Genomic DNA, 17,133 nt, shown 5'->3' on the forward strand with positions numbered 1-17,133 from the left:
GCAGAAACACAGAAGAAAAACGTTGGTGGGGATATGATTGGGGATGTAGATGCTAAAGGATCACCCTGGTGCAAACATCAACAACATGGAAATAGGTTCTGATCAAGGAGTTGTGTAAAACCCAGTGGAATTGTGCATCAGCTATGGGATGGGAAAGAACATTGATCATGTAACCATGGAAAAATATTCTAAATTGACTAAGTAAAAATTTCAAAATAAAAAAGCAGACACGTACATCCAAGGGCTTAATAAAAGCCCAAAGACGCTTGGGACCCTAGAGAGCAAATGAAAAGGTCAAATGAGGAGGGGAATTTAAGGTGTCCAAAAGGCCAATACAGATGGGCCTGAGATAGGCGCCATGTTGTTTTACGCCCTGCAATGAAGGGAATCAAATGGAAATCGATTCTAGACAAGGTAGTCCTTTGGAGAGATGTTTAACGTGAAATTTCTAACAAAAGCAGATCCTCTAAGTAAGGCAAGAACCTTCTTGCTGGTCTCCCTGCTCCGTAGCCTCCACCCCGTCTAATCTCACCTTCCTACTCTTTGAGCTCAGAGGGCTCCTGCTTGGGCTGCCGCTTTCTCCCTCCATGCCTCCTCCCATTGGGCTGTTCCTGGTGAGCTTCACAAGTGTCACCCCGAGCCTTCTCTCGACTGCTGGGGGGGGGGGGGGGGGCACCTAGAATCTCTGGTTTCCTTCAAGGCTCAGCTCTTGGGCTGTCCACTACCGGAGTGCCACCCCACCCCACCCCAGTTACCCATGAGATCCTTGAGTTCAACTCCCTATTGATAATGTGGAGTTTGTTTGTTTTTCAAGCTGCTCCATAGAAACATTTTATATACATTCTACAATCAGTGACTGGGACTGGGCAGGTTCAATGAAGAAGCACCTTCTGTCCATCCATCCATCCATCCTCCGTCACAATTAGTACAACTCTTCCTCCCACAATCTGTTCCAGCCAATCTCGGGTGGGTCTTTCCATGAAATGGAGTAAGGAAGGCCTGGGCATCCTCACCCCAGCATAATGGGGGCCCTTACTGTAGCCGTCCCTTCCTCCATCCATCCCAGGGGTCTGATGCGGGTCCAAAGACGGCCCGTGTGGAGCATTACAGAAACGCTAGGCAGCCAGTCTCCTCCTTAGCTCTGACCAAGGCAGCTGGCGCTTCCAGAACCAATGAAGTCCAATGGTTAGATATTGACCAGTGCCCAGATCCAGACGACCAAGCTCTCGCATGGCTCCTCCACAGGATGACCCGCACCAGAGAGCTCAGAGGCTGAAAATGGGTGCCGGGGTCAGCTTGGTCTACCTGGGCCACCAGCCGCCAGGAGCCCCAGCAGGTGCCCTGGGGCAAAGGAGCTGAGAAAGAACTAAACTAGATGGGGCAAACCAAATGGTGAGAAGCAAAGCTGGGTGGCAAAACTCTCCCTGGGGGCAGTCCGCCAGGGCAGGGCAACTCAGGGGTCCCACGGTGAAACCCCTCTGGACAAAACCCATCCCCGTCCGCAGCCAGTGCTGCCCAGAACTGGTTTCTCGAGCTCAAACAAGGAAGAACTGGTTAGGCCAGAAATGATTTTCCAAGCCCAGTGTGCAATGCCCTGAACTTCGGCCCCCGACCCCCACCCCCAATTTTTTCCAAGGCTGAGAGAAAGGGTGGGTGGTGGAGCCCGTGTGGGGATCATAAAAGGGGCTCTGTTTGCTCTCCTCTCCTCAGATACCGGAGGAGGGGCTCATTAACGGGGCAGAGCCTGACCACCCCCCGCCCAAACCTCTTTACCCTCATGAGTGGGGGAAACTGCCTCTTCCCTGGGGTTTTATTTCTTTATTTTCCAAGTATTTTTCCAGTTACAGAATTCATGTCCTCTCCCTCCCGGAGCTGACAAGCAAGCCCACTGGGTTACCCGTGTGTTATTACTTCACACCTGTTTCCGTGCTATTCTTCCCAGAGGTCCGTGCAGCCCCCCAAGTGGCCCCGGGACAAACACAATCCTGGGGTGCCGCACCTTTAAATCTGGCAAAGCGTTTGACAGACATGAGCTCAGGGAGGTGCTACTGTCATCCCCATCTCAGGTGAGGCAACAGAGAGTTCATGGAAGTGACGGACACACGGTTAATGACAGTCATAAGTGGGCACCGGAACTCAGGGCTTTGGGGCTCCTCTAACCATTGCACCACACTGCCTGACTCTCAGATGGCTTCTAACCCCCCCCCCAAATCATTCCGGGGATCATGATCTTCCCCACTTCCTCTTTTCAGTACCAATTCCCTCTCAGCCTGCTGCCAAAACTTTCTCCAAGTTGTTTCTATCCAGAGAGGACGCTGCTGCCTAGAAGGAAATCCTGGAGCGTGGAAGTGAGCCGAATAAAACGCAGCAATTTCTAAATAAAAGTTGGGTGCTGTGGAGCAGCCCGGCCAGCAAGGCCCCCCTGTAGTCACCCCTTCAGCATCTGAGGAGGGCCCTCTTAAGAGTTCTCACAAAATAGTCCCTGGCAGAGGACCCCACCAGCTGCGCTAGGACGGAGGAGGGGACGGGGTTGTAGAATGTCCCGCTGGGGCTCTGGCAGCCTCCTAGCACCTGCCTCTCTGCCCCAGCTAGCAGGGAGACCCTGGGCTGGTGACTCATCCACACAGCCTGAGGAACCAAAGGACTTAGGCTAGTGTCTCCAGAGGACGCCTCCTACCTTTCAGGCAAATTAAAACCTGACCAGCAGAATCGGGCCTGGATTCAAGAATGAGCCAAGCCAAAGCAGGCTAAAAAAGGGGGCGGGGGGACCCCAAGATTGGTTTCATGGAAATGTGATTGGAATGGTCCCCCTTCCCAAGGGGGCCACAACCTCAGCTCCTGCAGGGCTCCCCGAGATCTCACTTCCCAAGATAATGACTTCTTTCTGAAACCAGCAGGAGCCTCACCCAAACCCCCAGAGCCCCGTAATGTGCTGAAGGAGGGGGCAGAAAGGATGATCCCATTTGAGGCCAGCTGGAGTAATCGGCTCATTCCAAGCCGCCTGTGTAATCTGTGCACATTCCCTGCCCTTCCTGGTTAATGGGCAACAAGGGCCTCCCATCAGGGGGCCGAAATCAATCATCTGCTGACAATCTGGGTGATTTATTGGGGGGGGGGGGGAGGGTAACCCTGACTTCTGTCTTAGAATCGATACAAGTATAGGTTCCCAGGCTGCAATGGGAGTGAAGTGACTTGCCCAGGGTCACACGGCTAGGAAGTGTCGTCTGAGGGCACATTGGAACCCAGGACCTCCCATCTCCAGCTCAATCCACAGAGCCCCCTAGCTGCCCCCTCCACCACGTTGCTGGTTTTTCTCACCATTCAATTGGGAAATACTGATTAAGCTCCGCCGACATCTACATCACCTCTTTCCTAGCACTCGGCTGCCACTCCGGTTCACAGGGGCTGACTTTGCTGGTCTCCCCAGATACTCCCCCTCCCAGTCTCTGGTCTAGCCAAGCCGCCATGTTTGGAGGGGATGGGACAAGGCAGCAGTTGCCTAGCGTTGCCTCGCTGGTTCCTGGTTAACAGAGGGGAGGCCTGAGCACCCCGCTGTCCCCCCACCGACCCCCCCGTCTCCTCTGGCTCCCTAGTGATGAGGGAGGAAGGGAGGAAGCCAGGAAGAGCACCACCGGGGAGGCTCAACTCGCTGGAATCACTCTCGCAGGGCAGAACTTGGCACAAATGATGTTTTACAGGAGGGGAAAACTCTTTTTACATGTAGCAGAGGGTGAACTATTAAACTAATGATAACAATAACAGGTTTTAAATTGAACATATTAGCCCAGAGCCAGTAGATTGGCACTGTGGAAAGGCCTGAATTCAAATCCCACCGCTCACATTTACTAGCTGTGTGACCCTAAGCAAGTCACTTAACTTTGGGGCCCCCAATGAACGATGATTGAGCCTGGGACAGCCAATAAATCACAGCTTTGCTCCTAAAGGGAATCAGGAAAAACTAGGACAAGAGGCGAGCTCTCCTCCCCTCCCTTTAAAAGTAGATGTACATGAAGCGAGTGCACTGAACTGCAGTGGGACAGAAGGTCCAGAACAGCCAGCCAGACCGTCTTCCTCAAAACTGGGGACAGGAACCGGGAGAGTTCAGGGCTTTCTCTAGAGCCCTCTAGAGCTCGCCCTATGGAGGAGGCAGAGCAGGATCCCAGAATGCGGGCCAGGAGGGGTCCCGGGCACCCCAGTCCAAATTCTTCAGTGGACAGATGAGTGAAGTGCCCTCTGTGGGATTTGAACCCAGGACTTCAGCATCTTTCCTGGTGCCTCATCAAATTCAGGGGATACGACAAAAAGCGACAGCCTCCATGACTCACCTGGATGGCCTGGCGGCCCTGCTGTGCGTCGGCCAGCAGCTGGATGGTCAGGGTTCGAGAGTCCTGGAGGGCATCCTGGAGGTAGATAAAGCTGTGCCCGACGTGGCGCCCCATCGTGCACTCTCGGCAGATGGGGACGGAGCACGTGTCACAGTAGAAATGGAGCACCTGTAAGACACAAGGGGGGAGGACGTGAGGGAGGCGAGCGGCCTCTGGGGGCGTCGGGGCTCCCCTGTCAGACTCACCCCGCCAGAGAGGGTGCCGTAGGACTGGAGAGGAAGAGGAAGGAGGAGCGCGAGAGCCCGGACGGGTCACTGGCTTCCAGGAGCCCAGAGCGTCCGCTTCCCCTCGTGCACCAGCTTCCTGCTCTAAAAGGGCCCTGGGGACGCAGCAGGGCCGGCTTCACCCCTCGCCCAGCGGCTCTGCCCGTTCCCATCTGCCAAGGGCCGAGCTCTCATGACGCCGGGGCTGTGGAGGCGGCACAAAGCTCCGGCCCCGCGCCTTCATCCGATGGACAAAGTCGTGGCCTCAGAGACGGACGTCACCACGAGGATGCGGATCGGGCCAGGCGGGACTGGCCCAGGGTCCCACCACTAAATCAGAACCTGAAGGAGTCAAGACGCGGGTCTTCCCGAGTCCAGCCTCCTCTTTTTACAGAGAAGGAAACCGAGGCACCCAAAGCCAGTGCCTGGCCCAAGCACACACCGCCAGCCATGAGAGGCAGCGGCCCCTCCGACGCCAAAAGGCCCTGAGCTTTCCCACAGACCCCGTGAGACCTGCTGAACGCAGGCGGTCCTGAAAAGTTGTTCGGCCAAAGGAAAGCGTCTTCCTTTTTTGAACTGCTACTTCCATCTTACCGTCCATCAAGTCTAAGGCCAGGCCATGGGGTGAAGTGACTCGTCCAGGGTCACACTGCTAGGAGGACCCCCAAGACCTCCCCATCGCGGGGTCTGGCGCCTCTCCAACCCCCTCTGGCTCTGCCCAGCGGTCTGCCCCCCGCGTGGCCCCGATTCCTTGGAGCCCGAGAGAGCAGCGTTTGAAGAAGACGAGGCTGAAGCGGCTGGAGAGTCTGTGCCCGTCACAGCCATCCCACGGCGCAGCTCCAAAGGGCTGCCGGAAAGGCTCTCCGGGCCACCAGCAGGGATCTCTGGGTATCTTTGGGGGCGGCAGATGTCTAAACCTTCAGCCCAGAGCTGATGAATGGCCGCTGGGCTCGCACTGACCCAATCACCGCACGGCCAACAGCCCCCGCCTCGGCTTCCCGCCCAGCATCTCCCCATCGGAGCCAGGACAAAAGCTACAGAATGCAGAGGCCGACTCGGGGGCCTCTTTGTATTGGGGGACCCTTTTCTGTGTGGGAAAGTCACGCTGAGGGAGCCCAAAGGCCCCGAGAAGGGTCTCCCCAGTCCCTAATCCTCGAACCCTCCACCGATTGCCCGATATCACCGAGGGATGGAAAGAGTCACCATTGGGGGAGAGCAGAGGCAGCCAGGAGTGTCCCAGGAAACCTTTGCAGCGGAGCTGTCCATGGTGGCAAGCCGGAGAGAGGCACCTGCCAGGAAGTGGTCCTTCCCTCTGGGATCCCCACAGTGCGAGGAGGATGCACCCACCCAGCAAGACCCACCCAGCCTCCACACCCGTGTCTGCGGCCTGTAGGAGGGTCCGTCTGTGATTCACTTCAGCACACAAACTCATGGCGGCTTCACTGGTCTCATCAGAGGGAAACACCATTGAAGAGGATTTGGAGAGACCCAAACAAGCATTAACTCCTGTCTTAGAGGCTCCAAGACTCCGAGGCAGCAAAGGGCTAGGCAATAGGAACTCTCTGAAGCCGGATTTGAACCCAGGACCTTCCCACTCCACCTGTCTCTCAACCCACTAAGCGGCCCCTATGATGATAATCTTGAACAGAAATCTGGACCCGAGGCTCTTCCCCTCTCCCTACTCTGGCCCTCCAAAAATCACCCCGAGGAAGCCAACAGACACACAAAAACATCCGCAGACTTACCGAGCCCCTTAAGCAAAGTAGAGGGAAAAGTGTGGCTGGAAAAAGACATGAAAAAGACTCTCTTGTCCTGGGTTCAAATCTGGCCTTGAACACTTCCTAACTATAGGACCCTGGGCAAGTCACTTCATCCCTGCGCCTAGCCCTGCCCACTCCTCTGCCTGGGCATGGATTTGATGGAAGGCAGAACCCGTAAGAGTTTTGTTTTTTAACGTAATGTGGAAATACTTCACAAGATGAATCACAGTACAGCAAAGCACAGACAGCACGACATGGAAGAGGAGGTGCCGGGAGCCCCCCTCCAGTTTGAGGAGGCTACAAACAAGACCCCAACCCTGACCCCCGGGAAGAGGAGGCAAAGGCCACCTTCCTTCAAGACTGAGCCTCCCGGCCGTCCCCAGGGCCATTTGCCCTTCGTGTCCAAGGGAGCCTGAGGCCGAGATCAGGGCCGTGGGGCAGGGGCCTGCCTTCAAGGCTGGAGACAGAAATAATCATGCCGGGCACTGCCCAGAGGGAGGGTGTCCGAGGGGAGCCCTTGGCACAGAAAGGGAACTGGCCGAGGGGAAGGCGGGGGCTGTGGCTAGTTAATGGCCCTAATTTAGGGTCAGGGGTCCTTCCAATTGTCGCTGACAGGAGTTTCCAGGGGCCTCGGGGGAGCGCAGAGCCCAGGACAGGCGACTAGAGCCAGGGAGGCGCAGGGAGACAAAGGCTGATCGTCCCCCAGAGCTCCGATCTAGGGAGAGAAAGGAATGGCCGCAGGGCTGGGTCTGGGACCCCTTTCTCAGACGCTGAAGTCCTGTCCCAGGAGCATCTCCGAAGGTAAAACCCGACCCAAAGGGACGGAAACAGCAAGTCTTGGAAAATCCACCTGCGGGCCCAACGGAGAGGGACGCTTCCGAGGGTCAAAACGGGCAACTCGACAGACGACAAGTCTTGGAAAAATTAAAATGAGGCCCGAAGGGCGACGAGGCTTCCAGAACCAACAAGGGGAGGCTCCATCGCAAGCAGAAAGGCTCATTCGCTTCCCAGCTGCTCCTAAAGCCTAGACCTGCCATCTAATGCCCCGACAAGTGGTCGGCACGTTGAGTTTCCAGGGCGCAAGTGCGGAAAAATCTGCCCTAAGCCTCCATCACTATCCCTGCAGAAATCTAGATTTCCAGAGACAGAAAAAAGCTTCCCTCCGGGACACACAGGCTCCCTTTTGTCTCTGGCCGAGCCTCAGAGAGAGATATGAATCCCGGGTCCCCGTCTGTGTTTTCCTGCTCCTTGTGGGGCTGCCTCCACTTGGTAGGTGGGCCCTGTAACTCAGTACTCCTTCCTCTTCTTAAAACAGTGGGAAACATTGTGCATTTAAAAGCAATAAGGAGCGAGCAGGGTTTTCGGTTGCCAGTGTGAACCAGCCCGCCATGATCAGGGTGAATGGGCAGGTGGATGTGGGCGGCCAAGGGCCAGGACCTTCTGGGGTACCAGCAGAGCTGTGGAATCCAAGGACCCACCCCCCCAGCCCCCCAACTCTGGTCTTTGTCCCTCCCTCCCTCCCTATCGATCTTTCTGTCTCTTCTTCCTCCAATTTTCTCCCTCCTATTCTCTCTCTCTCCATCTTTTTGTTTCTTCCCCCTATTCTCGCGCTCTTCCTGGTCTCTGTCTTTCCCTCCCTCTCTCCATCTTTCTGTCTCTTCTTCCTCCTATTCTCTCCCTCTCCATCTTTTTGTTTCTTCCCCCTCTTCTCACCCACTTCCTGTTCTTTCTCTCTGTCCCTTCCTCTCTATCTTTCTATCTCTTCTTCCTCCTATTCTCTCCCCTTCTCTCTCCATCTTTCTGTCTCTTCCTCCAATTTTCTCCCTCCTATTCTCTCCCTCTCTCTCTCTCCATCTTTTTGTTTCTTCCCCCTATTCTTGCTCTCTTCCTGGCCTCTGTCTTTCCCTCCCTCTCTCCATCTTTCTGTCTCTTCTTCCTCCTATTCTCTCCCTCTCTATCTTTCCATTTCTTCCCCCTATTCTCACCCTCTTCCTGGTCTTTCTCTGTCTCTCCCTCCCTCTCCCTCCATCTTTCTGTCTCTTCTCCCCCCCCCTTCTCTCCCTCTCTCTCTCCCCCTCCCTCCTATTCTCTTTCTTTCACTTCCTTGCTCTCTGTCTCCCCCCTCCCAACGGGGTTTTATTTTTAATTTTCCTACTAATTTCTCTGCCCCTAAGAACACTGAGCTCACCGGACAGGATATTTTGAAAACATATAATGGAAGCTGTTAATCCGTCTCGTCTTTGTCTTCCCAACATACAGGAAATGTTTAATAAATGTTTGCTGACTGGTCAATGGAAAGGAGCCTGTCTGAAGAAGGCCTGGATTCACAGGGTGCTAGTTAACGTCGCGCCACTCAAAATGTCGCTCTGATTTATTACTTAAATATCCTCATCCTTGGGGGGATGAGTGGCAAGCAAGAAGTGGCCAGTCTAGGGCGGAAGCTGCAGAGAACTCCGGGCTTGGAGTTGAGAAAGGCGACTGGCCAGTCTGGATAGAAAGCCAGACTTTGGGGAGCTAGGAAGAGCTGGATTCAAATCCTGGTGATGTGCTGATCTCCCTGGCGAGGGCATCATCTCTCCAAGTCTCCGTCTCCTCATCGATGGAAGGAGAGGATTGCACCAGTAAGTCGAGAACGGAGGAGTCTCTCCTTGGGCTTGTCCTCCATGGCAGGAGGTCGTGCCGCTTAGCTCGGGAAAATCTTGGTGAGCCTCAGTTTCCCACTTGTGGAAGGAAGGGGGCTGAGAGGAATGGCCTGAAAGGGTCCCTCCTGCTGGAAACCAACCGGGCACATCGGCCGGTGAGCTGATAATGGAGAAACATAAGAAGCCACCACGGCCTGCCTCAGGGGTCCTTTGAGGACAAGAACACTAGAGATGATGCTCCCAGTCCTGCCCTGCGGGCACGTGCCGTCTCTGATGGCAGCACTGGGCACAAGGCTAGAGCTGAGGGAGGCTGTCGGAGCTCAGCAGAAAAGTATGTTTTTGTTTTTATTTCTTTAAACCCTTGCACCTTCTGTCTTGGAATGTTATTAGGCAAGGGGGGTTAAGTGACTTGCCCAGGGTCACACAGCCAAATTTGAACTCAGGACTTCCTGTCTCTAGGTTTGGCTCCTTGTCCACTAAGGCACCTCAGGGCCCCCCGAGAGAATGTGTTTAAGCTTTTCCTTTTAACCCCCAGCCCTCCTAGGGAATGCCCGTTCCTCCACCACCAGCACGTTGAATATGAATGAAACAAACTGAATTTTGTTTTCCATTAATTTGCTTAATTTAAAGCCATCGAGTGATCTAATTAAACAAACTGTTATTAATTTGGGGGTTATGCCTTAATTAACTATTCTAGCCACTAAACACTTAGCACACACTGGCTCGAGGCCAAGATCCCCAAGGTGGGGCGGCAACATCTGGAGAAACTTGGAAGTGTTTTATGACGGTCCTAAATCGCGGCCCTTTATGGCACGGAGGGAGGTTTCTCAGCAGAGCTCAGCCGCCAGCATTAGTCTGGCCCGATCCCCCGAACCCCGGAGCCCCTGAACCCCAGAGCCCCAAACCCTGGATCCCCCAAACCCCAGAGTCCCAAACCCCAGAGCCCCTGACCCCAGAGCCCCTGAACCTCAGAGCCCCAAACCCCAAACCCTGGAGCCCCGGAGCCCCTGATCCCCAGAGTCCCAAACCCCGAACCCTGGAGCCCCTGAACCCCAGAGCCCCTAAACCCTGGAGCCCCGGAACCCTGGAGCCCCTGAACCCCAGAGTCCCAAACCCTGGAGCCCCCAAACCCCAGAGTCCCTGAACCTCAGAGCCCCAAACCCCAAACCCTGGAGCCCCGGAGCCCCTGATCCCCAGAGTCCCAAACCCCGAACCCTGGAGCCCCTGAACCCCAGAGCCCCTAAACCCTGGAGCCCCGGAACCCTGGAGCCCCTGAACCCCAGAGTCCCAAACCCCGAACCCTGGAGCCCCTGAACCCCAGAGCCCCAAACCCTGGAGCCCCCAAACCCCAGAGTCCCTGAACCTCAGAGCCCCCAAACCCCGAACCCTGGAGCCCCTGAACCCCAGAGCCCCAAACCCTGGAGCCCCCTACTCCCAGGCCTTCAGGAGTTGGCGGAGAAACAAGGCCAGTGTGCCCCTCTCTCAGGATTCATTTAGCTCCTCACTCTGGGGGGGCCTCACTTCTCACCAATGCTCATGAAGATCTGGGTGCCAGAATCCCAGCCACCCTGGAAAAGGGTGCTTGAAGAGCGCCGATCTCAGGGCGGGGACCCTGGAAGGGGAAGGGGGGGAGGGAGGGCAGGGGGTGCCCGTGGGGCCAGGCTCTGGCCCCGGAGGCAGGCGAGGGCGGCCTTTGCCCAGCGTTGGTGGCAGCTCTGAAGCAGGCTCGGGACAGCCACAGGAGTAGCAGGAGGCTGCCACAGGGCGCGGAGGGTGCCCTGGACCCGCGTCAGAAGCATCCCTTTCAGCAGATCAAACAGAGGCGAGGAAGCCGACTCCATCCCAATAGTCCCTGGCGGCCCGCGCTGGCTCCCAGGTGCTTCCCTTCTGCTCGTTTCACTTGGGGTTTCACTCAGAAAAGGAAACGAGCCTATTTTACAGATGAGAAGCCTGAGGCTCCTCCGAAGCACAGCCAGGCCTGCTCTGCAGGTCCCCCACCAGGGGCAGATGGGGCGTCAGGCCGAGCAAAGGCTTCTCCCCGGGGTGCAAAATAAGGGTTGGGGGGTCTGGAGGGCAGAAGCTTGGAGGAAGGAGAGCTCAGAGGCTGCAGGGATCCCGCTCTAGCGTCTCCCCTCCCCCAGGGCGGATGGCCAGCGTCCCGGCCATCTGTACAGCCTCCCCCTTCCCCCCCCCCCCCCAGGACTCAAGGCCCTTCGACAACAGACTCAGAACGGGGCCACCTGGAGGCCACCCCTCGTCCTTTCATTTACAAATAAGGAAACAGGTCCAGAGAGCTGAAGAACAAATCAAGGAGGCAGCTAGGTGGCCCGATGGATAGCGTGAGGCCCAGAGCCAGCAGGTCCTGGGTTCAAATCCAGCCCGAGACCCTCGCCGGGGGACCCTGGGCAAGTCACTTCATCCCCCACCTCCCGCCCCTGGGACTGATTCTAAATGAGGGTTCAATGAGGGGATGGAGGAGAGCCATTAAGTCAGGAAGCATTTCCTCACCATCTCTTTGTGTGCCAGGCTCCGTGCCAAGCCCTGGGGGCACAGAGAAAGCCTAGAGACAATTCTAGCGGCGAGCTGCTCCGTCCTGCTTCATTCATGACCCCATCTGGGGTGTTCTGGGTAAACGTGCTGGAGCCGGTCGCCATTGCCTTCTCTGCCATCTTACAAAGTGAAGTGACTTGCCCAGGGTCCTTCCTACCTCTAGAACGCCTCCAGGTCGGGCTCTCTATCCACTACTGAGCCACCGAGCGGCCCCCCGACACGGTTTCTTTCCCAAGACCAGGTTTAGGGGGTCATCTGGCACAAGTGCCTACAGTTGTGAAAATGCAACACGAACCCCTCCAACATGGCCACCAGATGGAGGTGTTATTCCATCCGAGCCATCTTCCTGGCAGAAGGTGGCCGTGCACTAGATCCTCAATAACTTCAGAACGGGAGCCCGGAGAGGACTCAGAGCCCTCCGCAAGGGGGAAAGACCCCCAAAGGGCAGCGACGGCCTCCTGTCCGGCTGCTCTCGCCTCCGCCCTCAGCGGCCCCTCGGGAGGGCCCGTGATGGACCTCTGAGCCCCGGGAGCCGTCGGAGGCCGAGCTCAGCCCCCCGGAGAAGCCCACCGAGGACCACCGGAAGGGCCCACTCCGGCTGCTTTTCTAGTCCCACCTCGGTTTCCAATCCATTCTTTACAGACTTGGAAAACAAAAACAGGCAAACAAACGAAGCTGGAGACATTTATGGGGAGACAGAGGAGGCCCCACGAGACAGAATGTGGGCAGAGTCCAGTTCAGACCGTCTGTCCATCCATCAGGAACGGGGTGTCCCAGACAGACAGACAGACAAAGGAGGGAGGGGCAAGAAGGCTGCACAGAGCCTGGGGGATCCCTCAGCTCCCTTCCCTCCGCACAGGCTGGGGAGGAGGAGGACAGCTCCTGGATGTGGCTCCCGTCTTTGTTAGAATCACTTCAGGCAGGCACTGGGGAGACAGGGAGACATTCGGGACTTGCGGGGGTTTTAAGGCAAGAAGGTATCAATTAACTTTTTTTAAAGAGGGAACTAACTGGACCATCCGACCTCTGATGCCACCCTCGGCAGGCAGGGAGACGCGGGAGCCCAGGAGGGAGTCCCGGAGCTCCCCAGGAAATGAGTCGTAGGAAGTGGCTGGGAAGAGCTCTCTGGAATGCTGGCTCACACTCACCCCATTCTCCCGGCTCTCCCCACCCCCACAGGGCAGGGCCTCCTTTCGGACTGGAGCTGGTCCCGAACATGGGAAGTGACCCCTCTGGTGGGCCCTGCCCTCCCCGCCCTCCCCTGGGAAACAGAAGCCCTTCGGTTCTCACGGGGTATCCCTCCTCCTTCTCCAAAAGTAAACCACACCATGAAAGAGCATCCGAAGTGCTCCAGGTCTGGGGTATGGATTTTTAAATGTTTTAAATTAAAAATATATATTTAGTAAAATTCTAAATTTTTAAAATTTTTTTGATTTTTAAAACCTTAAATTTTTTTAAATTGAAATTAAAATTTTTGATTTAAAATGTATTTTTAAAAGCTACGTAAGAAGGGGCAGGTCAAGTGGCTCCGTGGATCGAGAGCCACACTTCCTAGCTGGGTGATCCTGGGCAAATCACTCAATCCTCTTGGCCTGGCTTTACCACTCTGTTGGTTCTAAGACAGAAAGTAATCCTGTGAACACCTTCTCTCCCCTTTAGTGATCAGAATAGGATGACTTCAAGTTTGGATTTCTCATAGCTTTTTTTTTTAAAGTAGAAATAAGGCATCGCACGTGGACTCAGGAGATCCAGGTTCAACAGGTGACACCCAGTGGAATCACGCCTCGGCTCTGGGGGGTGGGGGGAGGAAAAGAAAATGATCTTTGTCTTTAGTGAATAATGCTTGGAAATGATCAAATAAAATATTATTTAAAAAAAAAAAAAGAGATCCAGGTTCAAATGCCACTTTTCACACAAGCTATGTGACCATGGGCAGATCCATCTCCGTTTTGTTGCCCACAAAATGGGGATAATAGCATCTACTTCATAGGGCTGTTGAAGATGGACTAAAAATGCATGTTGGGTCTTTTGTGAATCTCCTGGTATGATATAAATGGTTTTTTGTTTGTTTTTTTAAACCCATTGGCTCCAAGGCAGAAGAGTGTTAAGGGCTAGGCAATGGGGGTCAAGTGACTTGCCCAGGGTCACCCAGCTGGAAAGTGTCTGAGGCCAGATTTGAACCCAGGACCTCCCGCTCTAGACCTGGCTCTCCATCCACTGAGTCACCCAACTACCCTGATATAAATGTTCTTAACTTCCAAGGTATCTCCTAATCCAAAAGAACCTCAAGTTCCCCTAATGCAGTCCCCTTATTAGACAAGACATGGGATAAAGATATGAACAAACAATTCAAGAGAAGTCCAAACGGGCGGCTGTGTGGAGCTGCTCCAATTCCTAAAATGACCCCCCCCCCCCAAGAAATAGTCCTCAGGTTTAACTTCATATCCAGGAAATCAGCAAAGGTGAGAAATGGTGGAACAGTCTGTGCCGGGATGGCTACAGCTGGCGTAGCTGGCGCAACTGTCAATGGACCCAACCCATTCAGAGTTTAATGGGCACTAAGCCAGGGGGTCTCCTCTGACCCAAAGCTCTCTTCTAGGCACAAGCCAGTCTACGACAAAAAGAAAGGCTCTGCGTCCGCCCAACTATTCCCAGCAGCACTTTCTGTGGTGGTAAAACCTGGAAACAATCACTACAGAAAGGGCAAAACCAACTGCTGAATGTAATGGAAGGTCCTGTGCTCAAGAAACAAGGAGCACAACGAATCAGAGGAGCCTGAGAAGACTGAACGTGAAAAGATGCAAAGGGAAATCCGTCGGCAGAACTAGAAAACAGAGGATGGCGGTTGTCATTGGGTCTTCTGGTTGTAGCTGACACTTCGTGGCCACATTTGGGGTTTTGTTGGCAAAGATACTGCCATTTCCTTCTCCAGCTCATTTTACATATGAGGAAATTGAAATAAATGAGTTAAGGGACTTGCCCAGGGTCACACTGCTAGTATCTATGACTAAATTTGAACTCGGGTATCCTTGACTCCAAGCCTGCCCCACTGCTGCCCAACTTGGTAAATAGAATGGAAACAAAGCCCCCCACCACAGTAAATATCGCTTAATTTCAAGCTTGCTCCAAAAGAAAGCCTGGGGGGACAGAGGTTCCTCTATACTTTCCAGAGGTGGGCTCCAGGCTACCTTGCACAGATTGTTGAATTTGGCTGACAGGTGGGTGAGAGTTTTGCTGAAATATCCCCCCTTTCAAATTCTTTGTTCTTTAGATTAATTCTCTGAGAGGGGAAGAAGAAGGTCGTTTGGGGAAATATTGGAGAAACAAAAAGGAAAAGGGGGAGGGAAAGAAAGAAAGGGAGGGAGGGAGGGAGGGAGGGAGGGAGGGAAAGAGAGGAAGGGAGGGAGGGAAAGAGAGGAAGGGAGGGAGGGAGGGAGGGAGGGAGGGAGGGAGGAAGGAAGGAAGGAAGGAAGGAAGGAAGGAAGGAAGGAAGGAAGGAAGGAAGGAAGGAAGGAAGGAAGGAAGGAAGGAAGGAAGGAAGGAAGGAAGGAAGGAAGGAAGGAAGGAAGGAAGGAAGGAAGGAAGGAAAAGAAGGAAGGAAAAGAAAGAAGGGAGGGAGGAAGTTAATGATTTGTCCAATAGCACATAGATATATTCAAACCAAATGAATTTTTTTTTAACTCTTACCTTCTTGTCTTAGAATCGATGCTGTGTGTCGGTTCCCAAGCATAAGAGCAGTGAAGGCTGGGTAATTAGGGGTTTAGTGACTTGCCCACGAGGGTCACACAGCTAGTAAGTGACTGAAGCCAAATCTGAACCCAGGACTTCTATCTCCAGGCCTGGCTTTCTACCGTCTGAGCTAACTAGCTGCCCCTCAGATGCACTTTCCATTGAGCCAAACTGCCTGCACTGTATTTCTTTCACCCAGAGCTGGGCAGGGACAAAGGAAGGAGAAGCAGGGCGAGGGGGTCAGCTTGGGGCTGGGAGTCCCTGTGCATCCTGCATCCCGCCGGGTTCCCCGAGGGCGGTGGGTCTGCCGGACTCCCCTTCCCACTCCAGGCCCCTTTACTGGACAGGCAGGTCTTAAATAAGCTCGATTCTGAGCAAGTTTGGAACTGCAGAGGGTCCGCAGTAGCGACTCACTAGTCTGCCCTGATCCCGCCGAGCTCAGGTACTTTCCTGTGATCCCTCCCTACAGTCCGTTCAGGTGGGTTGTCACTGCCAGGGGACAATGAATTTGGAATCCTCAGCAACGCACCCAAAGCAAGAGGAGGAGAGAAGGCCAGAGCTGTCAGCCAAAAAGCTGGGTGACCCTGGCCAAGTCACTTCAACCCCATCGCTCAGCCCTTACTGCTCTTCTGCCTTGGAACCAGAACCCAGGACTGCTTCTAAGAGGGAAGGAAAGGGTAGAGACCAGGGTTCAAACCTCAGTTCTGCTTGTTTCTTCCAGGGTCCCCTGAGCCTCAGTTTCCCCATCTATAATAGAAGGGGTTCTACCAGGCCCAGATCCTCGAGTGACTTCTACCCAGTCCTGCCGGGAGCCCCAGGAGGTGGCAGCTCCTGGCTGCCGGGAACAGGATGTGGATCCTGAGCCTTCTGCGAGCCTCTCCAGGCCCAAAGGGTCCTCCGAGAGAGACTGAGGCACAGCCCGGGCGCTGGCCTGCCGGGGGGAGTTTCTCTACTTGGCTCCCCCTGGCCATCCCCCCCCCCAAGCTGCCTGGGAGAGGGCAAAGGCTGGAAATCTGCAGACAAGTCGACAACCTTCCAAGTGCTCCAACAGCCTCCTTTGGGGCGCAGCGCACCCCTTTTACAGACATGGAAACTGAGGCACAGAGCGCTCGAGGACTTGTTCCGAGGACACCAGAGCGAATGGAGGGAGGCGGGGCTGGATTCTGACACAGCCCACACGACATGTCACAGGATTCCTGTCACAGATGCACGTGCGTGTCACGGAACAGAGGACACGTGTTTCTGTCCCCAGCAAAATGAATGGAGAAGGAAACGGCGAAGCCCTGGGGAGTCACTGCCCGGAGAGCCCGAACGAGGCCAGGAAGAGCTGGACCAGCCTAGGAAGCCCGAGCGAGTCCTCCCCCACCCCCACCCATGGGGTCCCCTTAGCGCCCCCAGGAGGGAGCGCCGAGCCCGGCAGCCCCCACATCCCGCCGCTGCCAAGCGAGCAGAGACTGTTTCTAATAGCATTTCCAGGCGGGCGGCGAGCCTTGGGCAGGGGGCGGCGTGCTCTGCCCCCCCCCCCCAGGGGGCGGCTCTGGCTCCATCCTCTTTTCGAAGGGGGAAACTTGGAAAGGAGCCCGAGGAATAAATCGCCCAGAATCCCCCTCAGAGGGGTCAGAATGAAACGATTAATCCCGCCAGAGGCCGGCGGGACGGCCGGCGGATGCTGCTGATCCCCTCCCACCCAGGCTCCGTCCGCGTGGAGGCAGGGGGACCCCCAAACCCCAACAGACGCGGCTCCCCCCTTTGTCTTCTTTAAGCCACCTTTAATTGGGAGCGTTTCCAGGGGCTTCTTTGGTCACAACCGAGGCTGAAATTGTCCCAGAGAGGGGCCTGCCTGCCGCGGGAAGGCAGACGGTAT

General features: G+C 55.2%; 1 protein-coding gene across 1 annotated transcript in view; it reads right to left on the reverse strand.

Moving 5' to 3' along the window:
- TRIM71 (tripartite motif containing 71) overlaps window positions 1–17,133 on the reverse strand; it is a 62,239-nt gene that overhangs the window by 12,563 nt on the left and 32,543 nt on the right. The window contains exon 2 of the mRNA XM_056800390.1: window positions 4,326–4,493. Within this exon, the coding sequence (XP_056656368.1) occupies window positions 4,326–4,493 (168 nt within the window). The remainder of the gene's footprint in view (window positions 1–4,325; window positions 4,494–17,133) is intronic.

The sequence above is a fragment of the Monodelphis domestica genome, chromosome 5 (assembly GCF_027887165.1).
Source record: "Monodelphis domestica isolate mMonDom1 chromosome 5, mMonDom1.pri, whole genome shotgun sequence".
NCBI lineage: Eukaryota > Metazoa > Chordata > Mammalia > Didelphimorphia > Didelphidae > Monodelphis > Monodelphis domestica.